The sequence below is a fragment of the Malaclemys terrapin genome, chromosome 6, assembly GCF_027887155.1.
Source record: "Malaclemys terrapin pileata isolate rMalTer1 chromosome 6, rMalTer1.hap1, whole genome shotgun sequence".
In the NCBI taxonomy this organism is placed as follows: domain Eukaryota; kingdom Metazoa; phylum Chordata; order Testudines; family Emydidae; genus Malaclemys; species Malaclemys terrapin.
In genome coordinates this window covers 92047931-92062179 of record NC_071510.1, presented here as the reverse complement: position 1 = coordinate 92062179, position 14249 = coordinate 92047931, and the positions used below count along the sequence as shown (strand labels likewise).

The following is a 14249-nucleotide window of genomic DNA, read 5'->3' as shown; positions in this document are numbered from 1 at the left end:
GATAAGTGGAGAATTTCAATTTCCAGAGCTGCAAACTTGGCAACTTTCACAAATGCTAAATACTACTTGTAAAACATTGACGTGGGATATAGCAGATAAAAAATCATCAAATGTTTAGGGATGAAAATATTTTTTGTAGTTGTAAAGAAGTCATGGATTCTTCTTTGCATGTAACAGGGCATACTGCATTTAAAGATACATATAGTATTTGTTACAAAACTGTATTTTTTGTATAATTATGATAAGCTATTCTGAATACTGTAATAGAGATGTAGTGATTAAATTACTAGGTTTATTATAAAAAATAAAGAAGAAATAATTTCTATTTTCACCTAAGCTATTTAGGTCTGTACCATGTTTGCCTTTCAGATTCTTGCACTGATCAGTCTTGGAGTTCATCAGCACTTTAACCACTCCTGTTTTCTTTAACATATTTTCTACTTTAAAAGTCATTCAGACCCCCCCAGTTTAAGCTGTATCTATGTTAGAGCCCCTTGGAAGTAAAACAATATTGTGTTAACACAGATATGATAGAAAATAACAAACTGGCAGTTAGGTGGCACCTTAAAGACTAACAGATTTATTTGGGCATAAGCTTTCGTGAGTAAAAACCTCACTTCTTCGGATGCATAGAGTGAAAGTTACAGATGCAGGCATAATATACTGACACATGGAGAGCAGGGAGTTACTTCACAAGTGGAGAACCAGTGTTGACAGAGCCAATTCAATCAGGGTGGATGTAGTCCACTCCCAATAATAGATGAGGAGGTGTCAATTCCAGGAGAGGAAAAGCTGCTTCTGTAGTGAGCCAGCCACTCCCAGTCCCTATTCAAGCCCAGATTAATGGTGTTGAATTTGCAAATGAATTTTAGTTCAGCTGTTTCTCTTTGAAGTCTGTTTCTGAAGTCTTTTTGTTCAATGATAGTGACTTTTAAATCTGTAATAGAATGACCAGGGAGATTGAAGTGTTCACTTACTGGCTTATGTATGTTACCATTCCTGATGTCCGATTTGTGTCCATTTATTCTTTTGCGGAGGGACTGTCCGGTTTGGCCAATGTACATGGCAGAGGGGCATTGCTGGCACATGATGGCATATATGACATTAGTGGATGTGCAGGTGAATGAGCCCCTGATGTTGTGGCTGATGTGGTTGGGTCCTGTGATGCTGTTTCCAGAGTAGATATGGGGACAGAGTAGGCAACGAGGTTTGCTACAGGGATAGGTTCCTGGGTTGATGTTTCTGTGGTGTGGTGTGTAGTTGCTGGTGAGTATTTGCTTCAGGTTGGGGGGTTGTCTGTAAGCGAGGACTGGCCTGCCTCCCAAGGTCTGTGAGAGTGAGGGATCATTTTCTAGGATAGGTTGTAGATCGTGGATAATGCGCTGGAGAGGTTTTAGCTGGGGGCTGTATGTGATGGCCAGTGGTGTTCTGTTATTGTCCTTGTTGGGCCTGTCCTGCAGTAGGTGATTTCTGGGTACCCGTCTTGCTCTGTCAATCTGTTTCCTCACTTCTCCAGGTGGGTATTGTAGTTTTACGAATGCTTGATAAAGATCTTGTAGGTGTTTGTCTCTGTCTGAGGGGTTGGAGCAAATTCGGTTGTATCTTAGGGCTTGGCTGTAGACAATGGATCGTGTGATGTGTCTTGGATGGAAGCTGGAGGCATGTAGATACGTATAGCGGTCAGTAGGTTTCCGGTACAGGGTGGTGTTTATGTGACCATCAATTATTTGTATTGTAGTGTCCAGGAAGTGGATCTCTTGTGTGGACTGGTCCAGGCTGAGGTTGATGGTGGGGTGGAAATTGTTGAAGTCCAGGTGGAATTCTTCAAGGGCCTCCTTTCCGTGGGTCCATATGATGAAGATGTCATCAATATAGCGCAAGTAGAGGAGGGGCATTAGGGGACGAGAGCTGAGGAAGCGTTGTTCTAAGTCAGCCATAAAAATGTTGGCATACTGTGGGGCCATGCGAGTACCCATAGCAGTGCCACTGACTTGAAGGTATAAGTTGTCCCCAAATCTGAAGTGGTTGTGGGTGAGGACAAAGTCACAAAGCTCAGCCACCAGGCTTGCTGTGGCCTCATCAGGGATACTGTTCCTGACAGCTTGTAGTCCATCCTCATGTGGAATATTGGTGTAAAGTGCTTCTACATCCATGGTGGCCAGGATGGTGTTTTCAGGAAGAACATCAATGCATTGTAGTTTCCTCAGGAAGTCGGTGGTGTCTCGAAGATAGCTGGGAGTGCTGGTAGCATAGGGTCTGAGAAGAGAGTCCAAATAGCCAGATAATCCTGCTGTCAGAGTGCCAATGCCTGAGATGATGGGGCGTCCAGGGTTTCCGGGTTTATGGATCTTGGGTAGCAGATAGAATACGCCTGGTCGGGGTTCTGCAGGTGTGTCCATGTAGATTTGTTCCCGTACTGTAGCTGGGAGTTTCTTGAGCAGATGGTGTAGTTTCTTTTGGTATTCCTCAGTGGGATCAGAGGATAGTGGCCTGTAGAATGTGGTCTTGGAGAGTTGCCTGGCAGCCTCCTGTTCACAGCTGAAATAAAATTCATTTGCAAATTCAACACCATTAATCTGGGCTTGAATAGGGACTGGGAGTGGCTGGCTCACTACAGAAGCAGCTTTTCCTCTCCTGGAATTGACACCTCCTCATCTATTATTGGGAGTGGACTACATCCACCCTGATTGAATTGGCTCTGTCAACACTGGTTCTCCACTTGTGAAGTAACTCCCTGCTCTCCATGTGTCAGTATATTATGCCTGCATCTGTAACTTTCACTCTATGCATCCGAAGAAGTGAGGTTTTTACTCACGAAAGTTTATGCCCAAATAAATCTGTTAGTCTTTAAGGTGCCACCAGACTCCTTGTTGTTTTTGTAGATACAGACTAACACGGCTACCCCCTGAAACTGGCAGTTGTGATTTATGGGATTATAATGTTTAGAAAGCTGTCTGTTCTGTGTTATCTACCTCTCCTTGAGCCCTCTGCTTCTACCCCAATTTTTTCTTCCATACTTCTGTTCCAAGCACTTGTGGATGGCAACTTCTCTCTGCTGTTCTCCTTCAATAGTCACACTAGCAGTTTTGTCATCTGCTTTATTGGCCCTGTTTTAACAAACTGCCCAAATGGATTTTGTCTGGTGTACCGAGAGGGGCAGCTGTTTCAGCAGCAACAGGGTTAGGGTTCATTTACCTGAATCCTAGAAGTCAGTAGTTACACTGCACCCATGTGTTATGAGATTAATTTTATGTGATTCAATAAAAATTATTTTTATGTAGCATCCTTCATCCATTATATTACAAAACCCTTTCACTGGGAGAGTCAATCCTATGCTAAAGTTGAAAGCTTGGTTCTAAGGAGAAGTGACTCAGAGGGAGGAGGAGGTTAGGTCATTTTTCCTGACAGGGAATAGTAAAAATGAACAAGCAATTCCCCATCCCTGTAAAGTTGAGAGAAGAGAAACAAGAAACCAGGATAGGAAGAGGAGAGTGAGTGGGCAGGGGAGTAGGTGGATATGAGAACAGGGAGGTAAGGTGGAACCAGTCAAGATGAATTTGAAAACCAAGTAGGTAATTCTGATTTGGAATCGAAGATAGGTAGGGAGCAGTGACGGTGATCCAGGATGTCGATGATCTGATGTAACATAAAATTACAACAAGACTATGGGTTGGAGATGGTTTTAAGGTGTTTTTATCAGATTCTGTAATTACTCCCTTTCCAGACATGTAGGGTTCATAACTTCTCCTTATGTACATGCTTCATACAGTTGGCCTCATACCAGTAGGTGAAAAACAGTCCAAAGAGGGAGTGCCTGGGAAAGAGGAGAGGGAGACTGACAGAAAATGTTAAGCTTGTATATTTGGCATTCTTCTGTGTGTGGCCCCAGGTCTTTAATTAATTAATTAATTAATATTAATTTAAATGAGGAACATTGAAGACATACAGTAGTTTCCCTTTTTTAAAGGTTTTTTTTCCCTGGGTAGTCTCTAAATCATGAGTCACACCTGCTGTCTGGCTTATTCACCGCTGGCAGGACTCTTCTTAGTGATAGGCATCCTTATCAGGATATAAAATCCGGGTCCTATATAATTGTGTGTTGTGGGCACAGTTCTCTATGTGGCTTACCGTGGTCTGTGCTGCCTGAAGTTACCATCTCTGTAGACTGTTCCAATACTATTCTGACTTTGTTCTGCTCAAGACAAATCTTTCTCCTGTCAGTGCTGCCTCTGATCAGCTAAGGTTTATCCTTTCAGATTTGGTTGGGGGGAAAATAACTGTTAAGAAAGGCAATACGATGAAAGGGTGGCTTGATGCCCACACGGAGCTTGGAAGATAAAAGGAAATGGATAAATTATTTTGTCCACCTGAACTATCTCTGGGATGTTTTGGGGGTTTTTTATATACTGAAAGTTGATGTTACAGGGCCAAATGCAGCAAAATTGCTGGGATAGTTGGCAACCCTTTGCTTCCTCCACCATGAGTTCTCAACTCTTTTTTGTTCTAACAGCCCTGATCTTTGCATGATTCCCTGTACATTTTCCACCCACAGAGGTCCTCCTTAATGCAGGCCTTAACGGGGTGCAAGAGTCACACTTCTTAGGGTTACACTGCTGTAGGATGGATGACATAATTCAAAGTCTTTGTGAAACAAAATAAAAAATAAAGTTATGGTCACAGTCTAAGTAGAAGTTTCCCTTTCATGCAGTGATTCACATCTTACCTTATTATCAAGAGAGCTAATGCAAGGAGGTGTCATCCTCTCTACATTTTATTCTCTTTAAAAGAATATTTAAATCAGCATGGTAATAAATAAATTCTGCCTAAAGCCTCAATGACATCTAAGAATATCTCTTGAAAATAAGGCTTTATTTATTGCATACATTTTGCCCAATGACGATAATGCCACCCTAGTTTCCAGTATTAACTTTAAAAAAGTAAAGGGGGGAACCGTAAAACAGAGCTGGGGTAGGGGGCCGTTTGAATGAAATGTTTTTGGTAACGATCCCTACCTTTGTGTGTGGAAAAGGTATCACTAACTTTTTGTCTGGAGAATATACTAGAATACTGAATACAGTCCTCATTTGCTTAGATTTGAATTTTTAGCAACGCTCTTTATTAAACTAATAATTTCAGCGATGCCACTTATATAGTTCCAATTAAATAACTGAATCACAGAGTCCTATACTTGGACATAATTATAGCTAAAATTGATGAAAGGGTATTTTTAGTGAGATTTCTGGTAATTTCATACCTGTGAAATACTGAAGCAGTGTGTGGTTTTTTAAAATTAAATCATTGAAGTGCAAAAAAAGCCACTTTCATGCCACATTTCATGCTTGCCAAATTTTGATTAGCAGTAGGATAGTGGTTATCTTTGAGGTAAACATTTAGGTATTTAGAAGCACACTGTGACAGAAGGAGAAGATGTTTTAGATGTACATGATGATGGAGGAGCAACGTGAGAAGTTTGGGATAGTTTACTTTGCATAATGATTTTATACTAACTGTACATAATATGGGAAGTAGGTTTGTGGTGTATAGGAAACAGTAATATTGACACACCTCAGAAGCCCTCCAGCATGTTAGTGCCTCATCAGAGAAAAGGGCTTCAGTGCAAATGCCAAAAAGTGTACGGACAGCAGTGTCAGCAATGGATGGTCCTCAAAGTCTGCTTCCCAATCAGGACCCCTTTTCACTATTTTTAATGTGAAGCTGAAGCATGCGGAAAATGTGTGCCCTCTACACAGTTTCAGGATTGAAGATTAATAAATGAACTGTTAATAAAATATTTTTAAAAAGCAGCAGAAGATAAGCTGGGTTTTGCCACAGGATACCACAGCTATATAAAACTTAGGGATGGAATATGACAAGATGATTTTGGATGTGTGGTCTGTAGAAATATGGAGTATTTAATATGGACAATTTTAAATAAAAGAAATATTGACTACATAAAAAACACCTATCTTAAGCATTGAGTACCCTTGACAAATTCTTTAAAACAGTAGTTCTCAAAGCCGGTCCGCCGCTTGTTCAGGGAAAGGCCCAGTGGGCCGGGCCAGTTTGTTGACCTGCCGCGTCCACAGGTTCGGCCGATCGCGGCTCCCACTGGCTGCGGTTCGCTGCTCCAGGCCAATGGGGGCTGCGGGAAGCAGCGCGGGCCGAGGGATGTGCTGGCCGCCTTTCCCGTAGCCCCCATTGGCCTGGAGCGGCAAACCATGGCCAGTGGGAGCCGCGACCGGCTGAACGTGTGAACGCGGCTGGTAAACAAACTGGCCCGGCCCGCCAGGGTCTTTCCCTGAACAAGCAGCGGACCGGCTTTAGAACCACTGCTAAAATACAGTTCAAATATAAATATTTTGCATTTTCAGTTTTTTTCTCTGTTTATTTCAGTTAATCTCCTTTCCCCTTTAAACAATTCTTGTCCTACATTTAAGACTATAAGGGTAAATAACATTAAAAAACTAAAGTATACCATATAATAGCTCTACAGTACTTACAAAAGCAACCAATAACAGATATCAATTTTACAAGAGCAAAACATATAGAATAGTTTAGCTATACAGCCAGAACTTTACAAAAATGTCATAGAGAAGCATTTAATAAACCAGCTTCAACAGTAGAAAAATATATATAAAGCTAACAATGTGGGGAAAATGTGATTGCTTCTCGAACCTATGCAGGCTCTACAGCCCTGTATCCCCACACAGTCCACCTACTCAGAAAAGGTCCTGTGGCAATTTGTCCTCCCTTCCCCCCCAGTGATGTCATCTTTGAGGACTGGGAAGAGAGCTCTGGTGCTCTCCTACCACCAGTTGGCACCTTTTGGAGTTAGATATTATTTTTTCTCTCCCACAGTCTTACAGAATAAGTCCAATGGGCTCCTATCCTATGGAGCATATATGATTGGTTTAATCGGAGAAGAAATACCATATGACAGAACCCAAACCACCAATCTTTAGAAATCAAAAATTTACCACAAAAACTATATTAAATTTTTCACTGACATCCAGATAATAGGTGGGAGTTAGTGGGATTTTACCTAATTTTTAAATTGGGGATGACAAAATATTTAGCAGGATACATTTTTGCAGATCCACCATCTCAAAAAGACCACATATGCAGAGTTTTTAATTTCCCTGTGCATTTAAATTTAGATTTTTCCCATCAGTTTGTCCTATTTCTTTGATATTGTTATGTGGTTCTGGGATGTGCTAAACAAATGCATAATACATAAAATCAGTCTGATATTTTCTATGTTACCAACCAGCTAACTGTGACAGTCTGACTCTGTTCTTATATGGTCAGGAGAAACCAAATGGTCTTTTTGGTGGGCTCTTCTGCTGCCACATTGCATACCGTTAATCAGAACTAAGTAACAGTAATTCAGCACATGCTGTGCAGTTAAAAAGCAATGTTTTTAAAACATTGACTATGTTGTCAGTAATGCCTTGGATTTTAAAAAATCTGATTTACTGCTAACTATTTATGCCAGGGGTGGGCAAACATTTTTGGCCCGAGGGCCACATTGGCGTTGCAAAACTGTATGGAGGACTAGGTAGGGAAGGCTGTGCCTCCCCAAACAGCCTGGCCCCTGCCCCCTCCCACTTCTCGCACCCTGACTGCCCTCCTCAGGATCCCCCAACCTATCCAACACCCCCCCGCTCCTTGTCCCCTGACCGCCCCCTCCTGGGGCCCCTGCTCCCCAGGACCCCACCCCCTATTCAACCCCCCTGCTACCTATCCCCTGACTGCCCCCCCCCGCCCCATCCAACCTCCCCCTGTCCCCTGACTGCCCCCGGGGACCCCCTGCCCTTATCCAATCCCCCCACCCCCCTTAACCATGCTGCTCAGAGCAGCAGAAGCTTGCAGCCAGCCATGCCGCCCGTGCCGCCTGGCAGGAGAGGCGGGCCAGAGTGCTGGCGGCGCGGCGAGGTGAGGCTGCGGGGAAGGGGCTGGGGCTAGCTTCCCCAGCCGGGAGCTCGGGCCAGGCAGGATGGTCCTGCGGGCTGGATGTGGCCCGCAGGCCGTAGTAGGCCCACCTCTGATTTATGCTGTTTTCTCACCTTTTTTATATTTTATTCTGCTTGTATAATGAGGAAACTAGTCAGTTTCCCTTTCTGGTAGTCATACAAAGCACAATGATATAATGTTTAAATTGGAAACAATGCAGGGAAATATTTAATTAAAACCCTACTTTTATTGAAACTTATTATAATACTGGAAATATTTCTGATCGTGTTAGGCTAAATTTTTGGACTGAATTTATTTCAATATCCCTTTAAAGTCTTTGCAAGTAAAATTTATGACCCCTCATTCACTCCTGCAAACACTTACACACCTGCTTAACTTTATGCACAAGTAGTCCCATGGTTTCATGGAGCTGCTTATACGCATAAATTAAGTAGTGCCCATGTTTGATTATGGTTATAAGGTAGTAAAAAGTAAATTTTTACAAATACTAAGATGCAGTTAAAGGAAAAGGTCCCATCTTCTCCCTTACTTTAATAGATGTATGAATTTAATATTTCTCTTATAATAATCTATTATGGGGGGGAGAAACAGTGGATTAGCAGTACTTGAGATGAAAAATGTGTGAATGAATGCATTTATCTTTGTTGGCATCGTCTGTTCTATTGATGGAAGGCACAGATGTGAAATTTATCCCAATAATTAGATTTTAATTAGTGTATCATCATAAGATTGACAAATCATTGCTCTTCATTGCATGCGATTTGGAGTGAGAAAGTTCATGTAAACACAAATATCTTTAATTATTGCCTGACAATTCCAAACTCAGATTTGTTTTGATGTATTTATGCATGTTGTATGTATAATAACAGGCATATGTCACAAGATAGTACACTAGTGACACAGAATGTTGCCTAAAGTACTGTAAATTGGTGCATAGGTCTTTGTACTCACTGAATGGTAAATGAAGTGCAAACTGGGTAATTATCAGTGATGTATTATCTTATGCAGTTATATGGGAAGTGGCACTTCTTGCCATTATCCAGTATGTGCCTAATCTAGATTTCTTGCATACTCAAAACTCTTGTTGAAACGTATGGTTTTGATTTGAATGGGAAACTGGGGGGCTGAATGAGTGCAGGATTGGGCCTTATGAGTAAGAGGGTATTGAGAGGGTGTACTGTTTTCTGGTTTTAAGTTACTTTTTTTTTCCCCTACAGTTGTCGGACAAGTAACCGAAAGAGTTTGATAGGCAATGGCCAGTCTTCAGCTCTGCCTCGGCCTCATTCACCTCTTTCAGCTCATGCAGGTAAACCATCTATCTTCACCTATGCCATTACTTGCATTAATGCCTTTAATTCTTTAGGAGAAACACATTGTCTAGTCCACTACACTTCTGCAGTGTAACTTTTCTCTCCATTGTTTGTAATAACTAAAGTTTGAGAATAATCATGATGAGAGCCCTAATTACTGTGTTAGGAACTACTAAACTATGGTGATAGGCACCCTGGAAATAGCTTGTGTGAATAACATTATTTTTGCCCTATTACATGTTGACAGGTGTAGATTTTCCCCATTCTCCAACCTCAGTGCAGTGTGAAACGAACATACGATACCTTGCAACATAGAGGCAATGTTGTCAGTGGATGGGACGTTTGATAGCAAATCAGGATATTTTGAGTTCTGTTCCCAGTTCTGTTGCTGACCTTGTGTTTGACATTGGTCAGGGTCACTTCAACTTTCTGTACCTCGGTTTCCCCATCTATAAATTGGTGATCATGACACTTTGTTTGAAAAGCACATTGAGATCTATGGATTAAAATCTGTAAATAAGAGCAGCTTTATTGTTATTTATTATCTGTTTTGTATAGGAATCTTGTCTATACAGCAGCATACAGTATAACAAAGATGTATTTTGTGTTACATTGTGTGTGCAGTTGTCGCAATTAAATCCCTGGGAGTGCTACAATAAGAAGGTGTGAGTGTGGGAATTGGCATTAGCCATAGGCAGGCAGGCAGGCTGTCAAAGGTTGTTAAAGTGTGGCTGTGGGGAGCTGGTTGACAGCTTACAAGTTAAAGGAGACAGCAGAAAGATGGATTTCATCTGTATTTTTTAAAGGGAATGGTAGGTTCAGTCAGTAAGACATTAGCAGGCTGTCTTGTGCAGCTGACCAGCAATGTTAGGTGAGAAATATGCCTATCCTCACAATTGTGGGCAGGAGCCCTATGCAGCTATAGGAATAAAAATATATGTATAATGCCATTGCATAGCCTGCAAAGAGAGCCTGAGTTTTTGTACACAGTTCATGAAGGCAGGGACTGGTGAGGCTTCAAACTCCGCAATAGAGTGGGTGAATTTTTTTTTTTTTAAACAAATCAGTGCTTAGAATCTGACACATTTCATACCAGGTTGCAATCATTTTAAAGAGCGACGGGAATGGTCTACTGGCCTGAGCGAAAACCTGGAAGTCACGAACTTCTGAGGTTTATTCATGACTGATGATGACTGTCTATGGCTTTTGGCATGTCACTTAACCTCTCTTGTTCAGTTCCTCAATCTATAAAATGGGAACAATTATATTGCTGTCATATGACTGTTGAGAAGCTGCTTTTAAGATGAAAAACAGTAGTATAAGTGCTAGTATTAATTATTATTATTAAGTAGGTCAAATGTGGGGTTGAAACCACTTGGCATCCCCTTCATTAAACAATATATGCAACCCATTCAAGAGCTTATTATGACTGCTTGTCACAATAATTGTTATAGTTCCCAGTGATCCACTGGAATCGCTCATGTTCTAATATATTTCACCCCACACTTAACATGTTTGATGACTGTTTTTGCAGTTGTGTAGTTTTGGGCCTCGTTTGTATTAAGGATTTGCCATAATTCCAGCCACTGATGTAATCACCCCAGTTCAAGTGTCTATTGTAGACCAGGAAAGCTGTGGTTTGCACTCCTTTCAGACAGAGATAAGCTGCAAATCCTGGTTTTGCTTGTCTACACTAGAAGTTGACACTGGTGCAGCTATGCCAGTAGCTGGCTGCTGATGGCGGAAATCAGAACAAATTCTCAGCATAGAAAAGTTCTCAGTACTCTAGGTTTTATGGGATTCATGGCTTATCAGAGTTGCTCCTGATGGGTGTGTGGGGTTTTTAATATCGGCCCTCCTGTAGTGAATAAACTTTCTAAAACTATTTGAAGATGAGATTATCTTTACTGTATTGTTCCATAGTTCATGATTGTTTGGAAAGTCATTTTTCAATGATGCAGCTGAAAGAAGGGGGGAAGGTTGCAGAAACTCTTGAGAATTAGTTATTATTACTGCAGAGCCCCTTTGTTGTGTGTGGGTTTTGCTTTTTTTCTTTTTCCACCTTTTGCTCTGGGGCCACTGTTTGATGTCTGTCATAGAGGAGACACCTACCAGTATGGTTGCCAGTTTTGGTTGGACATGTATCTGGAGGTTTCATCCCATGACATAATCTTTAATTAAAGATTAATCTTTATTTCTTGTATTAGGAGGTAGCCGTGTTAGTTTGTATCCACAAAAACAACCACGAGTCTGGTGGCACCTTAAAGACTAACAGATTTATTTGGGCATAAGCTTTCGTGGATAAAAAAACCTCACTTCTTCGGATGCATGGAGTGAAAATTACAGATGCAGGCATTATATAATGACACATTGTTTCCTGGAGACTCGAGGACAATCCTGGAGGGTTGGCAACTCTAGCTACCAGCCCTTCGTGCATATGCTAGAGGGATGAGAAAATCTGGAGTGCCTGGGAGAAATTGTTTTAATTAGCAGCCTAGTTGCCATACCAAAGTTATCCCTGGGGGAATTATGCTCCACTGCACCTGCAGAATTTGTGAAGAATTAATGTCCTGCGTAGAATTTAATTTTTCCCCACAGAATTGGCGCTGCAGAGCTGCTGGCCACTGCTGGGGCCACTAGACCCAGCAGAGCCCTGCTCCCCAGCTCAGTGTGCCTACGAGGGAGGGCAGCAGTTCCCGGATTTGTCAGCCCCAGTCAGTCACCTGGTGCCGTCGGGCCACCTTCCTGCACAGCAGCTGCTGGAGCCCGTGAGCTGAGCCCTATGGGGAGAGAGCAACAGCTGGGAATTGCAGGGAGGGGCCGCTGCTTTCCAGGAGGGGAGAGTGAGGGTAAAGGAGAGTTTCTGCCGGGGTGGGGGGGGGGGGAGCATGACTTGAGCTGTTATGGTGGTGACCAAATCTTTAAATTTTGCCCCCGTCTCCCCACTATCAGCAGGTACAGGTCGTCTCTGCCTGGCAAGACAGTAACAAAGCTGCATGGAGTGGAACTTGTGGCTGGGCTGGGGCGGTGCGGTTATCTGGGCCCGTGACTGAGCTCTGTAGGGAGGGGGTGTGGGTGCCTGGCCCCGCGGCTGAGCTCTGGGTGGAGGGGGTGCTGGTGTTTGAGCCGGGGGGGCCCTGCGCAGCCACCTCCAATGTCCCCCAAATATCCCCTCCAGCACCTTCCAATACCCTGTGCAAATACACATACACCCTTCCAATACTTCCCAACTGAACCCCCCACCCCTGCAGCTCTCCCTTCCCCTCCCTGGCAGTGTTCTCTATTTGGGAACTTGAAATATGGCAACCATGTGGGGGCAGGGCAAAAAAACAGGAATTGACTAAAAGACCGGAGGGGCAGAGTTTTTTTTTCCTCCCAAGATGTGCCCAGCTGGCACATGTGACGCACCCAGACTGAGGCGCTCAACAAAAGCATAATGGAGAAACAGGAACAGAGTCGTCATAGGGGTTTCTTTAACTCTCTACTCCTGGGGGAATCTTTTTGGTGTCTGTATTTTTAGACATATGTGCTGCAAGGTATTTTGAAATCAATTACCAAAATAATTGAAAACGGCATGATTATATTGTGTTATTTTGACAAATAAAATATACAGAATTTTGCAGAATTTTTAAATTTTTGGTGCAGAATTCCCCCAGGAATACAAAGTAGAGAGAGCAAGAGAAGTGAGTGAAAAAGCAACAAGCCGCTTGATGAAGCAGCTGCATTGCAGGTCACTAGAGATTGCTGCTTGAGTGGCAGCAGCCAAAGATTAGCCAGATTTATTGATAAGTAATGGGAGCCAGGAGCAGCCCCGGGTATTGCAGTAGTGTCTTGTCGAACAATAAGCAGTCCTAAGCTTGAGTCAGAGAGGAGGCTTAAGTGGGTGTGGCTGGGACTAAAGGAAACAAAGAGAGCATGGGCGGCCAGTAGGGGAGGCTGGGGGAGCCTTCCCAAACAGCCAAGCATGGCCTCGCTCACACTCCGCCCCCCAGGGCCCCTCTTTGGCGGCGCTGCTGGGCTCCAGGGGCTGGGCCATGCCACCTGCCTTCCTGGGGCTGGGGAGGCTGCAGCAACACTCCGCGCTCTCCCTCCAGGTGCTCCAGGACTGGGAGGAGCGGCGGGGCGGGGGCCGCCGGCTGCGATGGGGGGGCTCTGGGTTTGGGGTGTATGGAAGGGGCGGAGTCTCAGATGGAAGGGGCAGGGCTGGGGGCTAGCCTCCCCCAGCCAGAGATTCACAAGCTGCCCATGAAAGAGCACAAAGTTGAAGTGAGCAGCAGATATAGAACTTCTCTTGCTTATCCACAAATTTGTTGTGTTCTGTGAAGATACCGGGGCAGCTGTGCAGAGATAACTGACATGGGTGGTAAGCTAGACTTTAGGGCCCACAAGGCTTGTAGCCCCCTCCACCCGACAGGCATGTCTTTATGAGGCACCTGCACATGTGAGGGACGTCTCCATTTTTGTTGTTTAAAAGATGTTTCTAGTTCAGGGATTCCCAAACTTTAACAACATGTGAATCCCTTTCACTAAAGTTTCATGTCTCGTGAACCCCCTCCTAAAAATGAATATTTCCAGAGATTTTCTCTTTTACCTGATTATAAATTATAAAAGCAGTTATCTTGGAAATATAAATTGCTTTTATGACATGCTTATCACACACTATTATTAATTATTATTTATCATTACAGTATTTTTATTACATTATGAAAATGGCAACACTCTTCCAAGATCTCACTTTTGTAGCTTGTATCACTTTGAATAAGCCTGTTATAAGACAAGGATCCTATGTTTCATCAAGGAGTATCAGATGTGAAACAGCATGAAAGTATTTAAGAGGCCAACTCAAAGTTCTTCCTACACAAGCATTCAGGTCTTCAGCAGTCCAGGCAAACAACGCACGTTACAACAAGGCTTAAATTTGTTCCTTATAATAATTTTTAAAACAAGACTAGCTGCCTATTTAAT

The 14249-nt window shown here is 43.0% G+C and overlaps 1 protein-coding gene across 5 annotated transcripts in view; it reads left to right on the top strand.

The window, feature by feature from the left end:
• Positions 1 to 14249, top strand: part of MAST4 (microtubule associated serine/threonine kinase family member 4) — a 414954-nt gene that overhangs the window by 305301 nt on the left and 95404 nt on the right. For all 5 annotated transcript variants that reach the window (XM_054032193.1, XM_054032192.1, XM_054032196.1 and 2 more), the window contains one exon: positions 9192 to 9280. In XM_054032193.1, the coding sequence (XP_053888168.1) occupies positions 9192 to 9280 (89 nt within the window). The remainder of the gene's footprint in view (positions 1 to 9191; positions 9281 to 14249) is intronic.